At 39.2% G+C, this 22,096-nt stretch overlaps 1 protein-coding gene across 3 annotated transcripts in view; it reads left to right on the top strand.

Moving 5' to 3' along the window:
* The window catches only part of SFXN1 (sideroflexin 1), a 35,669-nt gene continuing 13,573 nt past the window's right edge, over nucleotides 1-22,096 (top strand). For all 3 annotated transcript variants that reach the window (XM_050962795.1, XM_050962796.1, XM_050962797.1), the window contains exons 1-6: nucleotides 1-68; nucleotides 15,400-15,574; nucleotides 16,321-16,491; nucleotides 18,344-18,442; nucleotides 19,058-19,133; nucleotides 20,941-21,026. In XM_050962795.1, the coding sequence (XP_050818752.1) occupies nucleotides 15,405-15,574; nucleotides 16,321-16,491; nucleotides 18,344-18,442; nucleotides 19,058-19,133; nucleotides 20,941-21,026 (602 nt within the window). In that variant the 5' untranslated portion in view covers nucleotides 1-68; nucleotides 15,400-15,404. The remainder of the gene's footprint in view (nucleotides 69-15,399; nucleotides 15,575-16,320; nucleotides 16,492-18,343; nucleotides 18,443-19,057; nucleotides 19,134-20,940; nucleotides 21,027-22,096) is intronic.

The raw sequence follows: 22,096 nt of genomic DNA, 5'->3' as shown, positions 1-22,096 counted from the left end.
CCTGCTCCCGCCTGCCCGGCACTGGCTGACTCTCTTCCGGCGGCGGGCTGTGCGGAGCGGCGGGCGCTGTGAGTACGCGAGAGCGGGAACCCCGCAAGGGTTAACGCCACCTGCCCTCCCCATCCCCGGGGCAGCCTCCGGGAGGGAGAGCGAAGCTTCCTGCCGCAGCCCCCTCCACGTGCGGGGGACTGGGGGCTCCTCCGCAGCGAGCCCCCTCCCGGGCAATCGCATCCTCAAAAGACCGGGGGTTAAGTCCTTCTGCAGAGTCCCTCCCTCCATGCAAGAGGGAGGCCTGGGGGTCATCCGCTAATGCAGCAACCTCCCTTTAGGTTAACCCCCCAGTTAATAAACAGGCGTGAAATTGCAGCGGGAGGCCGGGGGGGGGGGGTCTGTGCTTGTCCGGGCTCTCCAGGGTTCAGAGGCGAGCTAGCCGCATGCACCTGCGCCCTGGGTGACCGGTGGGTTCCTCTGTGCTGGAGCGACTGCTCCTCGTGTACCCCCCACCTATACACGCGTGTCACTTGACTAATACACCCGGTTTGGGGAGCGATGTATCATCAAGATGAGGGCATTAAGGAGGCAAGGGGGGCAGATTTATACCCAGGCACTGCAAAGATCCGCAGTTTCAATCCTTTCAGGAAAAGAAAGATGCATTATAATGAGAAAAAGTACCACGGTGAGGGTCATATAGAGTGTCTCGATAAAATAGAAATAATTCCTGGTTCAGTTTCCTGTTGACACAGATGAGGGGAAGAAAACACATTAACCCTCCAGAGGAGGCACGTTTGAGGCAATTGCCTTTGGGAATGAAATGAAGAGCTTGAAATAACTGTTCGTTAGCAAAGAAGCTCTTGGAAAAACTAAGGAAGAAACTGGTGGTGAGTGCCCATGTGTGATTCAGGGGCGGCAGGGTTACGAGGAGGGGTTGTAAATTGAAAGCACGCTGCTGAGTTGGCTGCTGCTGCTGCAAACCTCTAGCATCTGGAGGTGGCTTCAGTGCAGAATGATGAAATCTCCCTTTAAGTTACACACCAAAGATGGCTGCTGTATTGAAAAGTCAGGCTCAGCAGCAGGCTCTATCCATTTAACACAGACTATTGCTTTTGTTGCTAGGTTACAACCAGGACTTACTTTTTGCCTTATAAATCTATCTGGTAGTGTTGTTGTGATGGGAGGGGCTGGTTCCAGCATGTGATGTGTTTTTATTAATGCAGTTGGAAAAGTAGACATTGCAGTACCAGCTTTCTGGTTTCAACTGGTATTTACCAGCAAACACGATTTTGGGATAGAAAACATTTGCAAATCATTTGTAATTTTCTGTATCACTATCTTGCAGTGCTGTTGACTCCCAGCTATCATCTTTTAAACTGGGGCTGCCAGCATAATACAGAGCGGGAACAGCCCTGCTAAATGACAAAGATAAATCTGAAATATACTGGAAATTTGGCATCATGTAAAGATGCTCCTCTCCCCAAAATTATCCTCCCTTGAAACAATCTAGCACTAACTTTACTCATAATGAGAGGTGTTGGCCTCATGTCTCTGGAGCCTGAAGTCTTTTTATCATCAGAACAGTTACAGTATGAGTATTTGCAACGTGTGCCGCCCCAACATTGCCTTGTCAGACTGCTTCAGCCTTGAGATAGAGGAGTCACCTTTTCCAGGTGGGAGGGAGTAGTTTGGTCCTCAGGGTCTTCAGTCCCTGGCTTCTCCACAGAAACTGTCAAAAGACAGATCATTACGATGAGCATTTTCAGGCCTGGGGAAAGGAAAATTCATATCCATTGGGGACAAGACTGAGACTACCCAAAAAGAGTACATCTACACAGCAGTTAAACACCCGTGGCTGGCCTAGGTCAGCTGACTCAGACTCAGGCTGCAAGGATATAAAATTGCTGTGTTGGGCCGGACCACAAGCTCTGGCATCCCATGAGATAGGGAGGAGGGGTCTCAGAGCCCAGACTCCAGCCCAAGCTCGGACATCTACACAGCAATTTTTATCTCTGCTGCCCTAGCCACAGTCAGCTGACCCAGGCCAGCCATGACCATGCCACAGGTCTTTAATTCTAGACCCAAAAAGGGCGACAGGGGTCGGAACACTTGATGATTATATGTTCTGTTTGTTCCCTCTGGGGCACCTGGCATTGACCACTGTCAAAAGACAGGATACTGGGCTAGATGGATCTTTGGTCTGACCTGGTATGGCCGTTCTTATGTTCTTAAAAGGCCAGTGTGTTAATTTCAAAATTAAGCTACTGAGAATGGTTAGCAAATTTTCATAGCATTAGCATCCCTATAAATCATACTGTGATGTTTGGTGCATCATAATAAATTATAAGGATGTCAGCTTAAATTAATAGTTACTGCCATTCACTTAAATTAGTTTTTGCATCACAGCAGTTTGTTTTAATGCCATCTCCCCTTCTAATAGGCAAGGTTGCACAGGGCTTGAAAAATGTACCCAACATCATGGGTGGCAGGTATAATAGGCCAGGGGAGGCAGCCTAGCCCGGCTGCTGGACCCCGGTTGCAGGTTCAAGGGGGGGAATTTTTTCTTTTTATTATGCCCCATGCAGGTTCTGGGGTGGCTGAGGAGGCAGTATGTGGTGTTCAGCTTCCTGGGTTGCTCAGAATTTTCTCCATGGACTCCAGGGAGATTACTGATGAATCCTGGGTTGCTGTCTGAATAACACATTCCGCTTCCTCAGCTGGCTCAGAACCTGCATGGGGCATAGCAAAAGCTCAAGTTCTTCTTCTGGAAGAAAAGAGCTTTTGATTTTTGAGGGGCCGCTTGCGGTCTGTGGAGGGGAGGTGTGGCTGTAGGGGTCTGGCCAGCCCACAGCTCCTCTGAGCAGGTTGCTGGAGTCTCAGGGCTTCAGCTGGCCCAGGGCTACTCTGGCCATGGGGGGCTGTGGAGGGGGCCGGGAGTCTCAGGCCTCTGGCCACAGAGGGAAACCAGGGGGTCTTGGGGCTCCAACCACAGGGAGGGGACAAGGGTCTCGGGCTGCTGTGGGGAGAGGGTCTTGGGGCTCAGGCATGGAGGGAAGAGGATCTTGGGGCTCTGGCTGCGGAGGGGGCTGGGGGCTGCAGCTGTGGAAGGGACTTGGGATGCAAGATGGGCCAAGGGGGTTCGGGGCTACAGCCGCTGCTGGGCTCAGGCCGCAGGGGGTGGAGTCTCGAGGCTCCAGCCGTGAGGGGAATGGGGGGACTCGGGGCTCTGGCCACAAAGTAGCAGGGGCGGAGCCAGGGGCTAGCATCCCCAAAGTGAGGCTTGACCCACTGCCCATGCCCAGCATCTACTAGCCCAAACACTAAGCCTATTCAGCAGGCTGAAATAACATCAGTACCCCTCCTGAGCTAAACCTCCTTCCCTGTCTCATGCAGGTTAAATACATCCCAGGTAGTCTTCCTCTGCAAGCACTCTGCTTCTCCAGTTAAAGCTGGACCTCCCACACAATCTGCCTCCTCGCCATTGAACTTATGCTGGTCCGACACACAGAGTCCTCTGCTGGAGTGGCAGGATGACCCTTGTCTTACCAACAAAGCCTGCTGCTATGGTGACAGGCATCTGGGGCCATTCTCTTGGACTTCCGCCTGCCCAGAAACAGGGATCATCAGGCTGAGGATCAGGGAGATGTTGGGTAGAGTGAAGGAGAGAAACAGTGAAGCCAGCACAGCAGAGAATTCTTGTATAAGAATGCCCTACCAGGCAGAAGGGTTGGGGGGGAGCGGGGGGGCTTTGCTGACACGGACTCAGCAGAGCCCTCTTCTAGGATTTCCCCAAACACACACCCATCCCCTCACTAGTGCCTTTGCCTTAGGTTTTGGAAGTGGCAGACCCCATTGTACATAAACGCTGCCTCCTCAATCATTAGCATTGTTGGAACCCTCCTGACCACCCATTGTAATAACATTATCTGTCCCCTTTTTACTCTGGCACTAGAGATGTCCATCTGTAGAATTAGGAAGGCATCACTGCCTCAGTTTACACTTGGTTCACATTTAGAAGTTTATGTTCACAATTATAAGGTCTAGAAACTTAATTATATTTTTATTTTATTCAATGAATGCTTAGATTCTGCAGAAACTGGTAACCCTTGTACAGAAAAGATTTCTACTCACCCAGGAGTTAATGAATTTATCACTGTGATTTTAGTAACCAGTACCATTTAAAATGTTCTAAAACCTTAAATGTTGACTACAGCTAACTTCAGCGCTTTTCCTTTATTTTAATGTGAGTAAAAAAGTTACCAAGTGTATGGGCCCTTCAAAAACTCGTCTAATCTATGACTAATTGAACCACATAGAGTTGCTGCTTCATTTGTGACTGTTGCTTCAAGTTACAAAGTAGCTGTAGAACATTTTACATTTAATAAAGAAAAAAGTGAACTTTGAAACATTACAGTTGAGAGTTTAATTCCTGATGACTTCTGAACATGCAGTTTTCAGACCCGTTGCAGCTACTGTTGTTATCCTTTAAACAAAGTTTAAAGTCTTCCACTCCTGCTGATTCCATGGTAAAACTAACAGTGGCCTTTGTACTAAAAACTGTTGTTTAGACTTTGCTCTGGTTTGTGATTTCATTTTCAGGGGAAGATACTGTCACTTCTTTTGATATTTATAAACTTTATTCCCCATTAAGTTTGGTACAGGATGCTTGAAAAAATACTGCAAATGTTTCCATCTTATCAAAGAGTAATAAAGAGGGGCAAACTTGAGTGTGTTTGGTAGTATTGCTTTTAGATGCCCCTTCAAATTACTCTTCTAAATATCAGAAGGGAAGCAGAAAAGACATAAAAACTATTAAATAAAGTTTTCTATCAAAAACTGATTTAAAAAAAATTAGCCAATTAAAAAATGAGTTAAAAGTGTCTTGTAAAGAGGTCTTATCTGTTATGCGCAAACATCTTTTATAATGTCTCTAAAGTGCCATGCACACCTAACTATGTATGAAGATAAGGACCCTGATCTGAGGAGTCTAATCTCAAGCCATGTTTCTGCTAAGAATTGCATATGGACTACTCGCAGTGTATCAAGTTACGCACAGGCATGGTTTTTGTTTGTTTGTTCATTTGTTTTGTTTGTGTGTTTTGCAGGACTGGGGCATCCCTAGTCCCAACTACTCACACACTTAAAATTATCCATGTTTGTCAGTGTTTGCAAGACCTGGGCCTAAATGGAACATAATGCAGACAAAGGAGGAGGAAGAGATGCGGGAGAGAAAGTTATACATAACTTTATGCATCTGACTTCTTTCTTAACACGGCTGTATTGAAGTTAGACTAAATTGACATAGCAGATTTTTTTTTTTTTTTACCCAGCTAACTTAATCTGGAGGCACTGTGGTCCAGTGGATAGGAACCGTGGACCTGACCACTGGATGACACTGTTGTAGGAGACCTAGTTTCTATTTCCAATTCTGTCATTTCCTTTCTCTCTGCCCCTTGACAAGCCATATAACCTCTCTTTGACTGAATTTCCACATCTGTACATTCAGGATAACAATTCCTTCTTTTATGAAGCATTCGGAGATCTATAAGTGAAAGGTGCTTTATAAATATTGTTGTTTATGATATTTTTCCTCATAATCTTGAATTCTGGATTAGAACCATCTGGATCTATATGTATGAATTTTATTAAAAAGTAAATATACTTTGAATTCAAGTGGTGGATGTGTTGTGTTTCAGGAATCAGCGGAAAAAAAATATTGTCCAAAAGTAACAAATTAAAAAAATGTTTATATAGCCACAACAGAAACAATTGTTTAACTGTGTTATATAAAAATATCTTTGGGGTTTTTAATACTTTCCCATAGTGTGTGTCCTTGCATTGTGACAGTCACTTCAGCTTGACTATTCAGTGTGAATTATGTTAATAGTTGACATGTCTGCATAATTAATTTTGTTTTTCAGCATCTCTGCTTCTGAGCTGTTTGAAAAGGAATGCTCACAATAACTGGAAGCTGAATAACTGATGAGATAATTGTGCTGCTTGTGTTTAATTTTCTCAGATTTTGAAGCATCAGGGATGAAAATGTTGTGGCGCTATTGATTCAAGACTCTTATTAAATAGATTATTCCGCTTCTGGTGGTGTTCATTAAACAATGTAATCTCTGGAAGTAATAAAATAAGATGCCAAAAAAGAACAGTAAATAATTTGATCGCTGTTGAGCTCTGGCTGCATCAGATTGCTGTGGCAGCTGAAATCTTTTTACAAGATTTGTTCATTTACTTCCCGTGCATGCTCCCTTTAAAAACTTCTCCTTAAATTTATCTGATTTCCTGAGTTATCTTAATTTTATGTAACCAAAATGTCCATAATTTTTCTTTTCTTACAATTTTATTGCTCATAATATTCAGGTACCGATTTTATATCACTAAGGATATAGTTCTGATCGCACTATAAATCAGGAGTAACTCCATTGAAGTGAGTGGATTTAAACAAATGGAAAACTGGTGTAAGTGAGATCAGAATCAGGTCTTACATAATTTGTTGTAAAGTTTATTTGATCATTTCTGTTGTTGGATTTTTGTGCCTTCAGACTGGTTAAGTAAGCTGTGGCATTCCTTTAGGGCAATTTAAAACTTGCCCTCTGAAAATTAGTGTATCTGATTAATATAGAGCTGATTAAAATACTGTTACAGGACCATATGACTACAAGGTATTGTACCAGTTCAGAGGACCTTTGACTGCAGGTTCATTATTTCACCAGAAAAGATAATTATGCCTTCCAGTTAAGTAAGGCGTCTTCAGTACATTTAAAAAATAGCCATGAAAAAAATACTTTTGTGCACAGTTCCCATTTCTTGTTTCATAGTTGAAGTATTTTTTATATATAGGAATATCTTTAAGTATAGGGACAGTTTCCAAAGTATTTGTTAAAACTCTTTGCTTGTATAGTTTAGTTTGTATGGGATTTTATGTACATCTTCACTATTTACTAACAGTGGATGATAAATTATGCAGAACAGAAAAGAAATACATGAACTGTTTTTTTCCATTCAGACTGTTGGTACCTACCTCTCTGCTGTTAACAGATGGTCTGCCAACAAGCAAAACAAAACAAAAATTGGGATTTTACAATCCCAGTAGTACCAAGGACAGTACTTCTGTGTGAAAAATATTTCTGTGAAAAGTTTGTAAGTTTGTCAAGGCAAGGAAATATCGTTGCTCTTTGTTAGATGTATACCATTTTAACAGTGCTTTCCACTGTGAAATCAGAAAGTGTAGCAGCCTTTTTTCAACTTTCAGGGGACTGCAAATTGTGGGCTCCTTACACTATTACTCTTTATATGTTCAGAGCACTTGGTTTTATTACACTCATAAATTAAATTTGTTGTCGGAAGTGTATAGCATTATCTTGAATCAATGCATTTTCACTTGATTTTGATCATTTTCTTTCCTCCTTGGATGGTATCCATCACTTCAGTGGATGATATGATGTATTTTATATTTTTCATACTTGCTTTTATTTTTCTCAAGATTTCTGTGTCTGCCAAATATACCATATAAAGAAAAAAATCTAGAGGAGGAAGAAAACTTTTTGTTTTCTTAAGTAGCTGCTAATTAAGTTCCCCATCTTTCACTGAATTCCATGTGGACTGACAGCTGTGTGCACACAGAGCTCCAGGCAGGATTGGGCCTAAAAATGGTGAACACAATTGTCGTTGGTTTTCATTGTTCATGAATCATTTAACATTTTGAAATGTTTTACCTGTAGTAATGAAAAATGTGGGGTTACAATAATTTTTGAAAGATAAGTAATGAGCATTCTCTGCCATGGCATTTATCATTCTTTCCTTGGTGTATTAAGTTAATCTGACAGGGTAGATAAAAATCAATATTTTTTAAAAAAAAATAATAAAGATCAGATTTTTTTATTAAATCTGATTCTTTTAATTTATGTTAAAATATTTTTTCTTTTTAAAAATAAACCTCTTTAAAATATGCTACGGCCTAATATTATTATTTTTAAGAAATTAAATAAATAAATATGCTGAATCCATGAGCATCTATCAAAAACTTTGAGTACAAGGCTGCTTTTCTATGTAAAGAAAGAATCGGGGGAAATATTTAACTTTTGAAGTCAAACTTTATAAATATGGCATAATAGACAGTAGGGCTTGATCCTTTGCTAGTGGGTACAAGAGTCTGATGTCATCACAGGAGCCCAGCCTCTCACTCCAGGAAACGCCATCAGATGTCTCATCAGGATCATCCACTGAGCCAACCTGGGTGGTCTCATACTCCTGTTTTTTTGGCTTTGCCTTACTGGAGCTCTGATTTGACTCAGTTCTCAAATTATAAATATTTATGACCCCACCCAGCATGGAAACTTACTCTCCAGCACATGGAAAAATACTGAAGTTTATCTATCCAGAATATTTAAGGTTAGTTTGTTTAATCAAAATAATTTTACGTACTATTTTGTGTGTTTAATTAAATTCCAGTTACCATCCTAATACAGCTTGATGCAAATCATGATCAAAATGTTAATTAACTAGTAAATAGGCAATATATCATTTGCCATTTTCTAAGATACTAAAATGTATTATTAATGAGAATCTGAAAATATTAAGCTATATAATTGCTTAAATAAATGTATATAGTTATAGTCTACCTTCCTAGGTAGCAAAAGGATGTACCAAATCTAGTGTAAAGGCTCTTTTTAGTTGTAATTCAATATGTTTTAATGGTCATATCAACCAAGGAGAATGCATCTTTCTTTAGTAAATAATTTTAATCTACTTTTCCATTTCCAGTTGGTGGTATTACTATCTCAATAAAAAGAAGCCTATGCTGTCACATGGAAGGTCATTTCCAAATATTGTAAATATATTCAAAACTGCTGTATATTTACTAAAATAAGCAACTATAAACCAGAGGACTCAAAGAGCACTAACACTGTTGTCCAAGCTTACTGTAAATATAGTTTCAGTACATGTTAAATATACAGATAACTTACATTATCTCCCATATTTCAAAGTTCCACAATCAGCTTGCACAAGAGAAGCTCAAAGTCCCCCAGAATACTAGAAGGATAATAAAAGCAACTCAATATGAGTGTGGGAGTTTGGGAATCTAGTTCTATTATTAAATCAAAAAGGAATCTTATTTAGGAGATGGCAGTGTCTATTTGCATTTTTTTAATAAAAAGTTGGCAACCTTCCTTCATCAAAAAGGGGAAACACTTTTCTAATTCATGAACTTGCAAAGAAACAAGTTGGCACAATGACATTCCTAAAACAACATTGCACAAGCAGTGCATCACGGACCTCCTGTAGTAAAATAGCCAGGCTAATAAAACTTGTCTAAAGAAACATTTAGATGCTTAAATGATCTTAACACATTAAGTGTATTTAAACCAGGAAAACAGTCTTAAAACATCAGACGATAGTGTTCACTGGCTGCAATATGCACTCATGATTTGTGCTTTTTGTTTAGTCAGATGTTTGCAGCCTTTGAGTTAATACCTCTGTGACGTTGCATTCCATATGATTTTATGAAAATATGCTAATAAGTGTGAATATAATTTAACTGGAATATGCTTCCTGCAAAAGGTCCCTTGTAAGATACCATTATGTATCTTATAATCTACTGAGTGTGGTCATCTTATTTGTATAAATGTATCATCTTGTATCTGAAACTAGAAATATGAAGTATAACTCTGAGGTCCTATTGTAATTATATAAAGCGTGGGCCATTAGTGGTGGTTTGGAATTTTGATGGCGCCCATTAACCCGGACAGGTAACTGTAGATGACTCTGTTTACTTCTAAGTTTTCCCATATACATGTGTGCTGGCAAGTGGGTAATGAAGTCTTACAGTGACATGTGATCATGTCACCTGAACTGGAATCCATCTTTATTTAACCTGGTGCTTTTCCATTTAGAAGGAGGGATGGGAACCCAGAGAGGGACAAAGCATTCCCGCTTTGTGCAAAAGATATATAAGGGGGGGTGGAACAGAACAAAGGAGGCTGCAGTCATGAGAAATTCCCTAGCTACCCCCTGAGCTGGAACAGGGACTGTACCAGGGGAAAGGATTGGGCCCAGACTAGGATGGTGTCCAGTCTGTGATAGAAGCTTATTGAAACATCTCTGAGGGTGAGATTTTATCTATGTTCAGTTTTCCTACTGTATTAGGCATAGACTTGTGTGTTTTATTTTATTTTGCTTGGTAATTCATTTTGTTCTGTCAGTTATTACTTGGAACCTACTAGTTAAATCCTACTTTTTGTATTTAATAAAATCACTTTTACTTATTAATTAACCTAGAGTATGTATTAATACCTGGGGGGGGGGGCAAACAGCTGTGCATACCTCTCAGTGTTATAGAGGGCAAACAATTTATGAGTTTACCCTGTATAAGCTTTATGCAGATTAAAACGGATTTATTTGGGGTTTGGATCCCGTTGGTAGTTGGGTATCTGAGTGAGGAAGACATGAGAACTTCTTAAGCTGTCTTCAGCTAAGCCTGCAGCTTGTAGAGGACATGGTTCAGACTTGGATCTGTGTTTGCAGCAGGCAAGTGTGTCTGGCTCAAACCAAGCAAGGGACTGAATTCCCAAGATGGCAGAGAAAACAGGCTCAGAGGTCTAAGAACATCAAGTGGCAGTCCCAAAGGGGTTTCTGTGATCCAACCCATCACAACCTCTCTATACTACTAACTTCTGCACCTCCAGGACAAAAAAGGGTCAATTTATTAATACAATGTACAATTTTCCTGGTGCCAGAATAAATTAGGAGACTAGAAACAAAAATCCATATGGTTCCTGACAAGGAGAAATATGTATACATACCCTAAATTTTGTTTATGAGTTTTTAGCAGGATAGCAATCAGGTATTGACTGATGTTTAAGTCAATAGTAGGATTTGTTATCTAGCATAGTAGAATGTTTGTTAAAGGATAATCTTGGAACTGGCTGAAAACAGAAATCTTTTTAACATAATGGCCTTGTTATTTCAATCTTCTATGTTTGACAGTATAGACTAAATGTAAAAATATAATATCACGGCAGGAGATGATTTGTTGTTTTTTAATTGAAAACACTATAAACTCAATTTTTTTTCTTCTAAAGAATGGCGGTTTAACTGAAAGAAATAGTGAAATTATCAGGGACATGCATAAAAGGATAGTATAAAGGTAAGTGGGAACAAAATATGACTTCATCAAGATCATTAGCAAGTTTTATTTAACAGTGTTGGTCTTTGTATGGATCATTGGGTCATTCCACTGTTAACCATTTACTATGCTGGAAGATGACTTCTAATCTGTTATCTGTCTTTCAACCAGTTTCTTTCTAATCCATGGCAGAACTTTGCTTCTGTTGACTACTTAGTTTCCTTCAAAACCTCTTCTGAGGGACTTTGTCTATTGTGTTCTGGAAAGCCAAATGAATTGTGTTTGCCAGTTCTTCTTTTTCCACTACTAAATGTCATGCATTATACAGCTGCTCCGCATACTTGGTAAAATTAGTTGGAGACAATTTTGCCTTCGTGTATGTGCCAACTCTCATTAATTTCGGTAGAAGATAAACGTGAGGCAGAATTTGGGCAAACTGAATCTCAGTGACAGGTCTTGTGGGGATTAACATCTTAGAGAACTATGGTATCCAGGGACGGCTCCAGGCATCAGTGCACCAAACGCATGCCTGGGGCAGCAAGCTGCAAGGGGCGGCCAGCCATGGGGGGGCAGCCTGCCGGTCACCATGAGGGCAGCAGTCAGGCTACCTTCAGCAGCTTGCTTGCAGGAGGTCTGCCAGTCCTGCAGCTTTGGCGGCAATTCGGCAGTAGGTACGCCGAAGGCATGGGACCAGTGGACCTCCCACAGGCATGCCACCAAAAGCCACCTGACTGCCGTGCTTGGGGCGGCAAAATACATAGAGCCGCCCCGATGGTATCTTTCATAATATGTGAAATGTAGTAAACTATGCATGATGTGTGACCACTTCGTTGTAATTTAAACAATAAATAATTATAAGTGCATCCAAAAGGTTCTAGGTGCTGTGTAAACATAAAGGAAGACAAAGCCCTTTCCCTGAATATCTTACAGTTTAAAAAACCTTTTCTGGCATAAGTGCATGGAGAGGGAATGTCTTTGTCACAGCCATCAGTTCTCAGTAGTAACTTTGTTTACAAAACAAATTTGTGGTCCCCGTGACTTATGTTACAAAAAGATTTAGGGGCCTAAATCCCAGATTTAGGTATTACTGTGATGCACAAAACCCCCACTTGGCTGCTGCCTAACTCTTTAAGTGCCTAATCTCAGTCAGTGCCTACATTTTCACTGTAAAAGTTACCTAGGTACCCAAGTTTCTGCTTCTGGATATGCACACTGCTGCCTTAGTGAGGCACCTGGAGGAGAGGTGGGAGACGCCTTTTCAAATATCTTCTCAGGCAGGAGGGTGGGGGGAATTGAACCAGGGTGTGTACTCTGACCATTGGGCTAAAGATTATAAGGAAAGGTATCTTCCGTTGGCCAGCTTAGGTCAGTTCCTACCTAGAGTGCTGGGGCATTTGTGGATCCTACTTATAGTTCCCCATCTATTGTATAGGAAGTCTAGATGCCTAACCCAGGGTTTGTGGATTCCAGTTATTTTCTAGGTGCCTAAAAGTTCCTTTGTGGATCAGGGCCTGATTTTCGCAAATGGTTAATTTCTTGATTCCAAGAACTGGGAGATTTTTTAACCAATAGCATCAATGGTCTAAATCAGCTTCCTAATCTCCAGTATGAATGTGGATGGTATTTTATATCTCTTACAACCTTTTGCTGGTTTGAGTTGCTTAGGATATGAAGAAGACCAAGAAATTTCTATCTGTAGATAACTTAATTGCTTTTCCAAAGACTTCCAAAGTGCTCTTGAGGTGGAAAAAAAGGACTTTGAGTAACCGTTCACGTCCGTTGGATGTGTTAACCTCTCCACCTTTCATGAATGGACTAGTTCTGTTTTGGTGTAAATTTCATATGTTGAAGATGTTTTTAGAAGTTGTGTTATATAGTGCTTCTTTTTATACTTTTTTCTCTACACATCTAATTTTGATTGGTCTCATGCAATTCAAACAGCTTTCATAATTTGTGCCTGATCTTTCTCCATTAGCGAGCAAGCATCAACCAAGTAAAAAGAGAAGCTAAGTTAAGATGAAAGTACTCATCAGAATTTGTTCACATAAAACAGCAAAGAACTATCCAGGTTCAGTGACACAAGAACTCAAGTTTAATTGCCGAACTCCAGTGTCTTCGCTAATTTTCTCACAAACAGTATTTGGCTTGTCTTTGATCAGAATATGAAAGAATGCCATGTGGAAGATGTGACATACTCGAGTACAATGTAGAATAATGAGCAGCTGTGCCACCCTGGCCCTGCAATCTTGGGTGCCTTATGATTCCTTTCTAAAACAGTTCCAACCTGGGATGCTTCCAAACAGCCTTCCAGCATGCAAGTCACTCCCTGAGTGTTTGTGTGTAACTGCAGCCTGCCAGCCACACTTGGGTTACGCTCTGGCTCCCACTAGCCTTTGTTATAATGCAAGGTGACCCCAACACACTCCTGGTCTTAAATTTTCTCCCAGAAATGTATGTCCTGGGCTCTCTCCTGGACAATACAAGTTTATTTAAAGTCTTGTTATTTCTTTAATGGAAATAATATGCATGCAAGTCACCACCCCAAATAAAGCTCCAGTTAGATAACAGTGAACCTATCAGGAATGCAAATATCTTTAAATTTGGCATTTTAACAATTAAAAGTCTTAACTTTTGGAACTTCACCTGGACTATTAACTAGATCTTAATGGTAGAGTACTGGTACATAGCGTATTGGTTTCTCCTGACAAAGATAATGATATTACCAAATAATACATTATAGTACAAATATCATTCTCACATAACATTCCCTTTCTTAAGTCTAATCAACTTTGGTTGTTTGGGGTTTTTTATTTGTTTCAGGTTGTAGAAATCCACTTTCAGGTTTTATTTGAACAGGTTGTAGAAATCCACTTTTAATAATGCTGCAGTTGATACAGCCTGTATTATACTAGGAACTGCCTTCTTTCATCAGGATGGTAAAATTATTTTAGTCACAAAACTTTTAATTTTCTGGGCCCTAACCCTCATAGACATGGACATGGACATGCTCCAGCCCCAGTGACGTCAATGGGAGCTGAGCATGTGCTCTTGCTGGTATGATCTTTTGCCTACTTTTGCTGTAGTGTCTACCGTGAAACTATCATTCTCTCAAGTTCTTGTGTTTGATCACATATTGATTATTACGTGTTTACTTTTCTTTTTTCACTGAAGTCTGTAAGTCTGTGATTGTTTCAGTACTAGACAGAATATCATACAGTTTAGTTTAGAAATGCATTGAAAAAACATTATTTTTATGGTCCCATTCAGTCTTAAACCCTTAAGAAACACAGCAGGTTGTCTTTAACATAACTTCTAAGTTAGATGTATTTTAACATCCATCTGCCTGTTTTAGAGGGCTTTGAGAACAGCATTGCCTTTGAAATACAACTGTCTATTGACCCCAACCAATCATTATTAATTAGCATTTTCCACAGACTTATTTAGTAATTAAACAGAATGAATGGCTGAGCAGATGATTTGTTCTTGGTGTGGAAGCAACTGTTATTACTGCAAACTATGAATAAGTCGCCCTCTTCTACTGAGGTGACAGAACACTGCTAGGTCTGTGAGGTTAACTGGCAGAGGTGCTGTTCCCTGCCTTTATGCCTAGGAAAACTGGCACACCTTCTTAGTGTTATGGATTGCTTGGTAACACTTTTTGAAATAAAGAATATCTACAGGAAGCTCTGGAAAATGCAGCTGTTACAGTAAAAGATATTCTATTGTGTGTTTCTAACTTTAATTTTGTTTTGCGGTTCCAGAATTTTTTACAGGCTTTCTCACAAAATACCGTGGCAGAAGAATAGTTTAACTCACTTAAAGCATGTCTTCTCAAAATATTTAATTTTTAATTTGCTTTGTCACCTTATTCCAGTCTGGTGGAGTGTCGAGAGAATACATAATTCAAGTAAAGCAAATACTGAATTAGTATTTTTCATTATCCATTATTTTGTGAGGCTATTATCAATAAAATTCTGCTCTTCAGTTACTCATCTTCTGAGAACCATTCTTTTACTGTGCAGCTATTTTAGAGAAGGAATGTAGAAATGTATATGTATGTTCAGATAAACTTCTGACTAATGCCAATCACTTTGTTGTTTGTGGAAAGCATATGGGAGGAATACATTGCATTCAAAGTATGCACTTGCTCATTTAGAGATTTTAATGGAATTTTAAAATGTTTGGCACCTAGCAAGATTACACCCTTAGAGGTTCTCGGTACATTATGTATTGCTAAGAATTATCAAATTGAAATCTTTTTTCTTTGCATGTAGAGTTCATGAAAATGTCAGCACATATACCATTAGGCATTAATATCAAGGAACCCCGTTGGGATCAAAGCACTTTTGTTGGACGAGCCAATCATTTCTTTACTGTAACGGATCCCAGGAATATTTTATTACCTAATGAACAACTAGAAAATGCAAGAAAAATTGTTCATGATTACAGGTATGATAGTTGAATATTTTTGGCCATCAGTAATAATGACAATTTTTTTTCTTGATTGTGGTTTGCTTAGTGTCGCTCATATCAATAGGTGATTATATCCGTCTAATGAAATATTTATAACATTTTCAAACCAGTATTGCTTCCTTTACGTATTCTATTGTATCTTCTTGTAATGCCAAGTATATATGATATTTAAAATAGTAAGATCTAGAGTTATGAATTAACAAATGACATGGTCTGAGAACCTGTGCTAAGAAAGCACTCTGATCTATGGATGAGCTGTTTAATTTCGATAAATAGTTGGTATGACAGCAATACTGAGAGCTAACTTTGACTACTTGTTCTATTATTTGAGATAAATAGCTTCTCAGATACCTGAAGATAAATTTTCAGACTTGGACATGGGTTTTTGTCTATGTGATTATTAGTGACTTTAATGGAAGTTATATAGCTGAAATTTTGACATTCTTTTGAACAGGCAGGATTTTGTTACGGGCAGCATCAGCTAAGGTTCCCAACCATGGCAGAGAATTTTGATTCTTTCTTCAGCAAACTATGTAGAGGCTAGTCTACCAAATGCACTTATCAATGGCATTCTTAACATGCAGTACAATAGAAGCTAAAGTACAATACTCAATTCTATCTTTTTACATTTATTCTGTTGATCCAAAAGTCCTTTGGTACCCTATTTGTTTGTTTTTACTAATTGCTATATTTTATAACAACGTTTTTTATTTGTTTCCAAGACAAGGTATTGTGGCCCCTGGGTTGACAGAAGATGAACTATGGAGAGCAAAATATGTGTATGATTCAGCTTTTCACCCAGACACCGGTGAAAAGATGATTTTGATTGGCCGAATGTCAGCTCAGGTACCAATGAACATGACTATCACAGGTTGTATGATGACCTTTTATAGGTAAGTGATGCCAATATAACACAAACATTGTCAGTAAATTAAGTAGGTAATATTTAATGTAGTTAGCTCATCAGAATATTTTAAAAGATGTTTTATAAATACTTGTTTTAATATAAAATTTTGCTTCCTTTCCTCTTCTGTCCTTGCATCCCTTTTACCTGCATTTATTGGTCATTTCCTCTAGAAGTAGCTGTGAGGTGAACCTTTTAGCCCCCTCTAATAATTCACCAAATATCCTGTTCTTCCTCATTTCACTGAAGAAGTTGAATGTTCCAAAATCCCATCCATGTAGGAGATTTATCTGGAGAACTAAGAGGAGGAGATTCTATCTGAGAATTCTTACTGTAGAGATCTGATATGTAGGATGCTCTCTGCAAAGTAAGTGTTAAACATCCTTCAGTCTATCAGTTGTCCAGTCCCACGTCCCTTTTATTACCTCCCTTGTCCTCAAAAGTGCCTGAATTAGCCTTACTCCAAACCTTCACAAATTCAGTGGAGTCTACTTTCAATGGCCAGTCTTAGTATCTTCTGTGAGCAATCTTTGCACTGGAATTTTATTTTAGTTTATTTATTTATTTTCTGAAATATTATTTTTCTTAGAAGAACCAGTGGAGAAGTTAGAGGCAATAATATTATTGTATTTAATTCAGTGATTCTAAAATTTTCCTCACTTTATCTTATCACTTATATTATCAGTGCAATCCATACTAAGAAATGTAAAAGATTTGCTGATCTCTGGATTCTTTGTCTCTGCCAATTACTTGTCTTCTAGAGCTTTTCCACTGAACAACCTGGTAATTATAATATTTTGCCATCTAGAAAAGGCCCCACAAGTGCAATTTACTTGAATTTAATAGAAAGAATGTTCTAATCTATATTCTTTATTCACATGAATGGGTTGTTTTCCATCTCAGAATTCACAGTAGAACAGTTACCCCTTCCTCACATAGGCATTTTTAAAGCACCCATCTTCATAATTTTACAGCAGTCACATCAGTTTTTCCGACTTAGCTTTGAAAATTGAGCATGATCTTTAGCTTTCTTGCTACCCCAACAGCTAAAGTGTTTAAATACTTTCAAGGTAGGATTTCTGTCTTGAGGCATCACCTTACTAGCATTCACACAATTTACAGGACATCTCGGAGACTTTTTTTTTAAGTGAATCTGTCATTGATCCTATATTGAAACAGATTTTACATTCATTCCTGTACAACATCAATATTTATTGTTAGTTCATGCAGAAATGTTTGCTTATGCTTTGAGCTAATAATGAAAAAAAATCACCTGTTGACTCCTGAACTCAAACAAATGTTTCTGTGTCAGAGGACATGTTTTATGTCATGGTAGCAGACTGAAGAACATTTTGGAGTAAGTAGATTTAAAAGGGGTGTGTGTGTGTGTGTGTGTGTGTGTGTGTGTGTGAGAGAGAGAGAGAGTCTCCAAAGAAAGCTACCAATCCATGTGGTTGTGGACCTGGGTGAGAAATAACCAGGTCTGTAAATGTAGTCATAAGGTGGAAGTAAGTTCGTATACTTTTGTTCAATTTTTAGTAGTGAAGCTTTTGCCATAATGTCTCAGTTGTTGCAATTCACCTCCCATCTTGAGTGAATAATTAAGTTTGTGCTTTATTATACTGACAGCTGATATGGTTTTTAGTTGTGTTTGTTTAAAAACTTATTCTGTATTTTGATTAATAAACTACTTTCTGATTGGCTGAAGTACTTCGGAATAACTTTGCTCAGAGAAATAACAACAGCCAAGCAGCTTTTCAGGTTCATACTCACCTTGCTTGGTATAACATCATTCTCTTGTTAATGTCCTTTTAAAAAAAAACACTTTTTCTTGTTTTAAGAACTACTCCAGCAGTCGTCTTCTGGCAGTGGATTAACCAGTCCTTCAACGCTATTGTAAATTACACCAACAGAAGTGGAGATGCCCCAATTACTGTCAGGTCAGATGCTTAACCAAATAGTTCAAATATCTTTGTAACCAGCACTGCCATCTATCTGAAGATGGTTGAGCTTTAGTAATTTCTGATGCAGTATGTGGGCATGAGTCACTGCACAAATCAGTGTGAGTTTGTGCTAACAAGTTAGCACAGTTGCAAAGCGATGCTTGAGAATGATTTGAGATTACAGTTGTTTAACCTTTTAAAAATGAATATAACTTCTATGAGTTAAACAATCTTTTAAATGCCAACATAATCTCTAACAGAGATCTTCATTGCACTGTTTAACCAGTCATTTGAAAGTGCTAAATTAGCTTGTTACCTTGTCAGAAGCTTTGCTTAATATCTTTAATTAAGGACATCAACAGATTAAATATAGGACATATGATCCTTCACAGCCTCAGTTCAGAGAGTTGGACATATGAGCAAAAGCTAAAATGCGATGAACAGGATAAGATTCAGAGAGAAATTTGATTCCACATTAATAAAATGCAGCTTTGTTTTTAAACTAAGTTATTTTAGTACAATATTGATGCTTGTTGTTTTAGAATTTGAAGATATTGCAAGTTAATACAAATGCAGGTTGTGCAAGTGCAATCATTTTTATTTTTGTTTTAGCCAGCTGGGAACAGCCTATGTTTCTGCCACTACAGGTGCTGTAGCAACAGCTCTAGGACTTAATGCACTAACCAAGGTATTGAATTTTTCTTAGTTAAACTTTTATTTTTCGTAGAATTTTAGTGGCTTAGTCATCCTCTGGTACCTCTACATCTTGTTAAACACAATTCCCATTATGGAACTATAATTACTACTGCTCATTTAGAACTGCAGATTGATTTTTCAGTGGCCCATCCCTCCCTCTTGCTAGTGCAAATTGCATGTACTCCATTTTTACACTGGCAGTGTTACATATCTAAGTATCTTTTGGAAGAAAATCAGGAAATTAGGCCAGTAAGCACTAAGATATATATGCTCATAATCCATTCAGGTGAACAAAATATGCAGGAACATATTTGTAGATGCAAAACTGAACCAGCAAATGTGAAGGCTGTACCTCAGCCTGGCTGAAAGTTTGGCCATATGTGTCAAAGGCTACGGCTATGCTGCAGTCAAACTGTAATCAAGGATGTGATTGCGACTCAGGTAGGCATACCCACACTAGCTTTAGTCGAGCTAACATGGCTAAAAATAGCGGTGAAGACATGACGCCACAGACCCTGGCGTAGGCTGTCTGAGCCCTTCTGAGTCCCTGGGTATGTACTTGTGGTGTTAGCCAGGTTAGCTAGATTAAAGCTAGCATGGGTATGCTTCCTCCAGCTGCAATCACACCTTTGATTGCAGTTCAGTTGCACTGTAGACATAGCCAAAGTGTGAAATAAGTAGTCTGATATTTAAGCATAAAGTAATATTTATGTAGGATGTAGTTATTCATGTACCTGTTTATCTACTATTACTAATTGTTATTGTCAAAACTCCTGAAAATATGTCAAGAAGTTTTTTCCAATCAAAATCTTCAATTAAAACTTGTAAACTTTGCAAGAATACTATATTTTGCAGTAGCAATACTTGCAACATTTTCACTACCTCCGTTTTTATATTCATGTTGCTTTCACTTTTAAAATGTAGGGAATTGAAGTTTTTTTATCACCTGATCTTGCACAAGGATTCTGTTGAGCTTATATATTCTTGTTCCCCAAATGCTTAATGTTAATATGTGCTTGAGTACTTCAGTGATGAGTGAAGATACACATTTCTTTGCTTGCAATTTTTGCAGTTTTTTGCAACTCTGTCCCAAACTGGCATTACAGAGTTAATGAAGCTGCTATGGAGTATGTCTGGATGTTTCTGTTAAAGTGATTCCAGGTTGAAAATTGTCTAGTTCTTTAACTAAATCCTCAGATTTACCATTAAAGAAGATTCTTTACCTTTTCCTCTTCCTTTACCTGCTCCCCCCCTCCCCAGAAAATAATAGCATGTCTTACATATTTTCGTTAAATTTCAATTTTGGATAAAATGCAGTAATGGCGAAATGTTCAAGAGAATCTATTTTAAGTAGAGCATAACAGATTATACAACATATTGATTTGATCAATAGCTTCTTTATAGTCAGTGCCCTTAGTTACAAAGCTATTAATATTGATGCCTGGTGGATATAACCTTGCCAGTGGATGGAATTAAATTTAAGGTTGCTTTGGTGCCACTCCTTGCTATTATGCTGATGAGTGTGTCAGGAAGCTCACACTTCTAGGCAACGGTGATGCTAATAGTCAAGATTATCTCTCCTTCAACCTTCCTGCCAATGCTTACCCTGACAGAGAGGATGGTCAGTTTTGTAAGTTAAAAGTTTTATGTCAGACTTTTTTTGCCCTTGACTTCACAGTGGGTTCTCTGAATTTTAAGTCAAAGAGAACAATCTGCTTTATATGTAAAAAAAAAATGGTTTAAGAAAACCCTTTAGAAAGATTGTGAAACCTGAAAACCTTTTCCTCCCTTTTTCACAGCATGTCTCGCCCCTTATAGGACGTTTTGTTCCTTTTGCTGCTGTAGCTGCTGCTAATTGCATAAATATTCCATTAATGAGGCAAAGGTAAGAAAGAGAATGTGATACATTCATTCTAGAAGAAATGTAATTTTTGTGGCAACACTTGCAGATGAACTACTTGTTTTGTTTAGTTAATTTATCTGTTTTGTAATGTTTCTACCTAGTTTAGTTGTTTTCAGTGTCGTGTATGGCATTTCAAGGGCAGCCTTTTTTAGGTTTTAAAGGCATTTGATTAAATATCCCAAGTATAAAATAGAGCATCTTTGTTCTCTCAGGATAAGTATCCCAATCGATCTTTGCTCTTGGATCTCAAAAGCCAAGTACCTGTCCTTCAAGACCTGATATATAGAGATTTATAGAACATAAGAATGGCCGTAATGGGTCAGACCAATGGTCCATCTAGCCAGAATCCTGTCTTCCAACTGTAACTGGTGATTCCAGAGGAAATGAATAGAACAAAGCAATTGATCAAGTGATTCATCCCATCATCCAGTCCCAGCTTCTGGCAGTTAGAGGTTTAGGGGCACCCAGGGCCAGCGCTACCATTTAGGCAGTCTAGGCAGTCGCCTAGGGCACCAGAATAATTGGTGGGCGCCGTTTTGCTGGAGGGGGCAGCAGGCGGCTCCGGTGGAGCTGCCACAGTCGTGCCTGCGGACGGTCAGCTCCTCGCACTGCTCCAGTGGACCGCCCGCAGGCACGACTGCGGCAGCTCCACTGGAGCCGCGGGACCAGTGCGCGAGGCGGCGAAATTGCTATCCGCCTAGGGCGCTCAAACCCCTAGCGCCAGTCCTGGGGGCACCCAGAGCATAGGTTTTTATCCCTGACCATCTTGGCTAATAGCCACTGATGGACCTGTCCTCCATGAATATAGCTAATTCTTTTTTGTTGACTGTGCACAGTGTAGAGAAGCACTCTTTAGTGTGTTTATCCCCCCCCCTCCACCCCCCAATCCTCTGCAAAAAAAATCCCTATGTTTAGCCTACAAGATAACAAAAGAAATATTTTTGTTTGGCGCCAAAGCAGCTATTTTTTTAAAAGCTCTCTAAAGTCTTCACTTAAAGTTCATAAAATATTACAGCTGTATCTACACTGCGCACCTTACAACAGTGTGGTTG

Source organism: Gopherus flavomarginatus, chromosome 7 (genome assembly GCF_025201925.1).
Source record: "Gopherus flavomarginatus isolate rGopFla2 chromosome 7, rGopFla2.mat.asm, whole genome shotgun sequence".
In the NCBI taxonomy this organism is placed as follows: domain Eukaryota; kingdom Metazoa; phylum Chordata; order Testudines; family Testudinidae; genus Gopherus; species Gopherus flavomarginatus.
The sequence above is the reverse complement of the archived record's forward strand: the minus strand, read 5'-3'. Positions and strand labels throughout refer to the sequence as shown.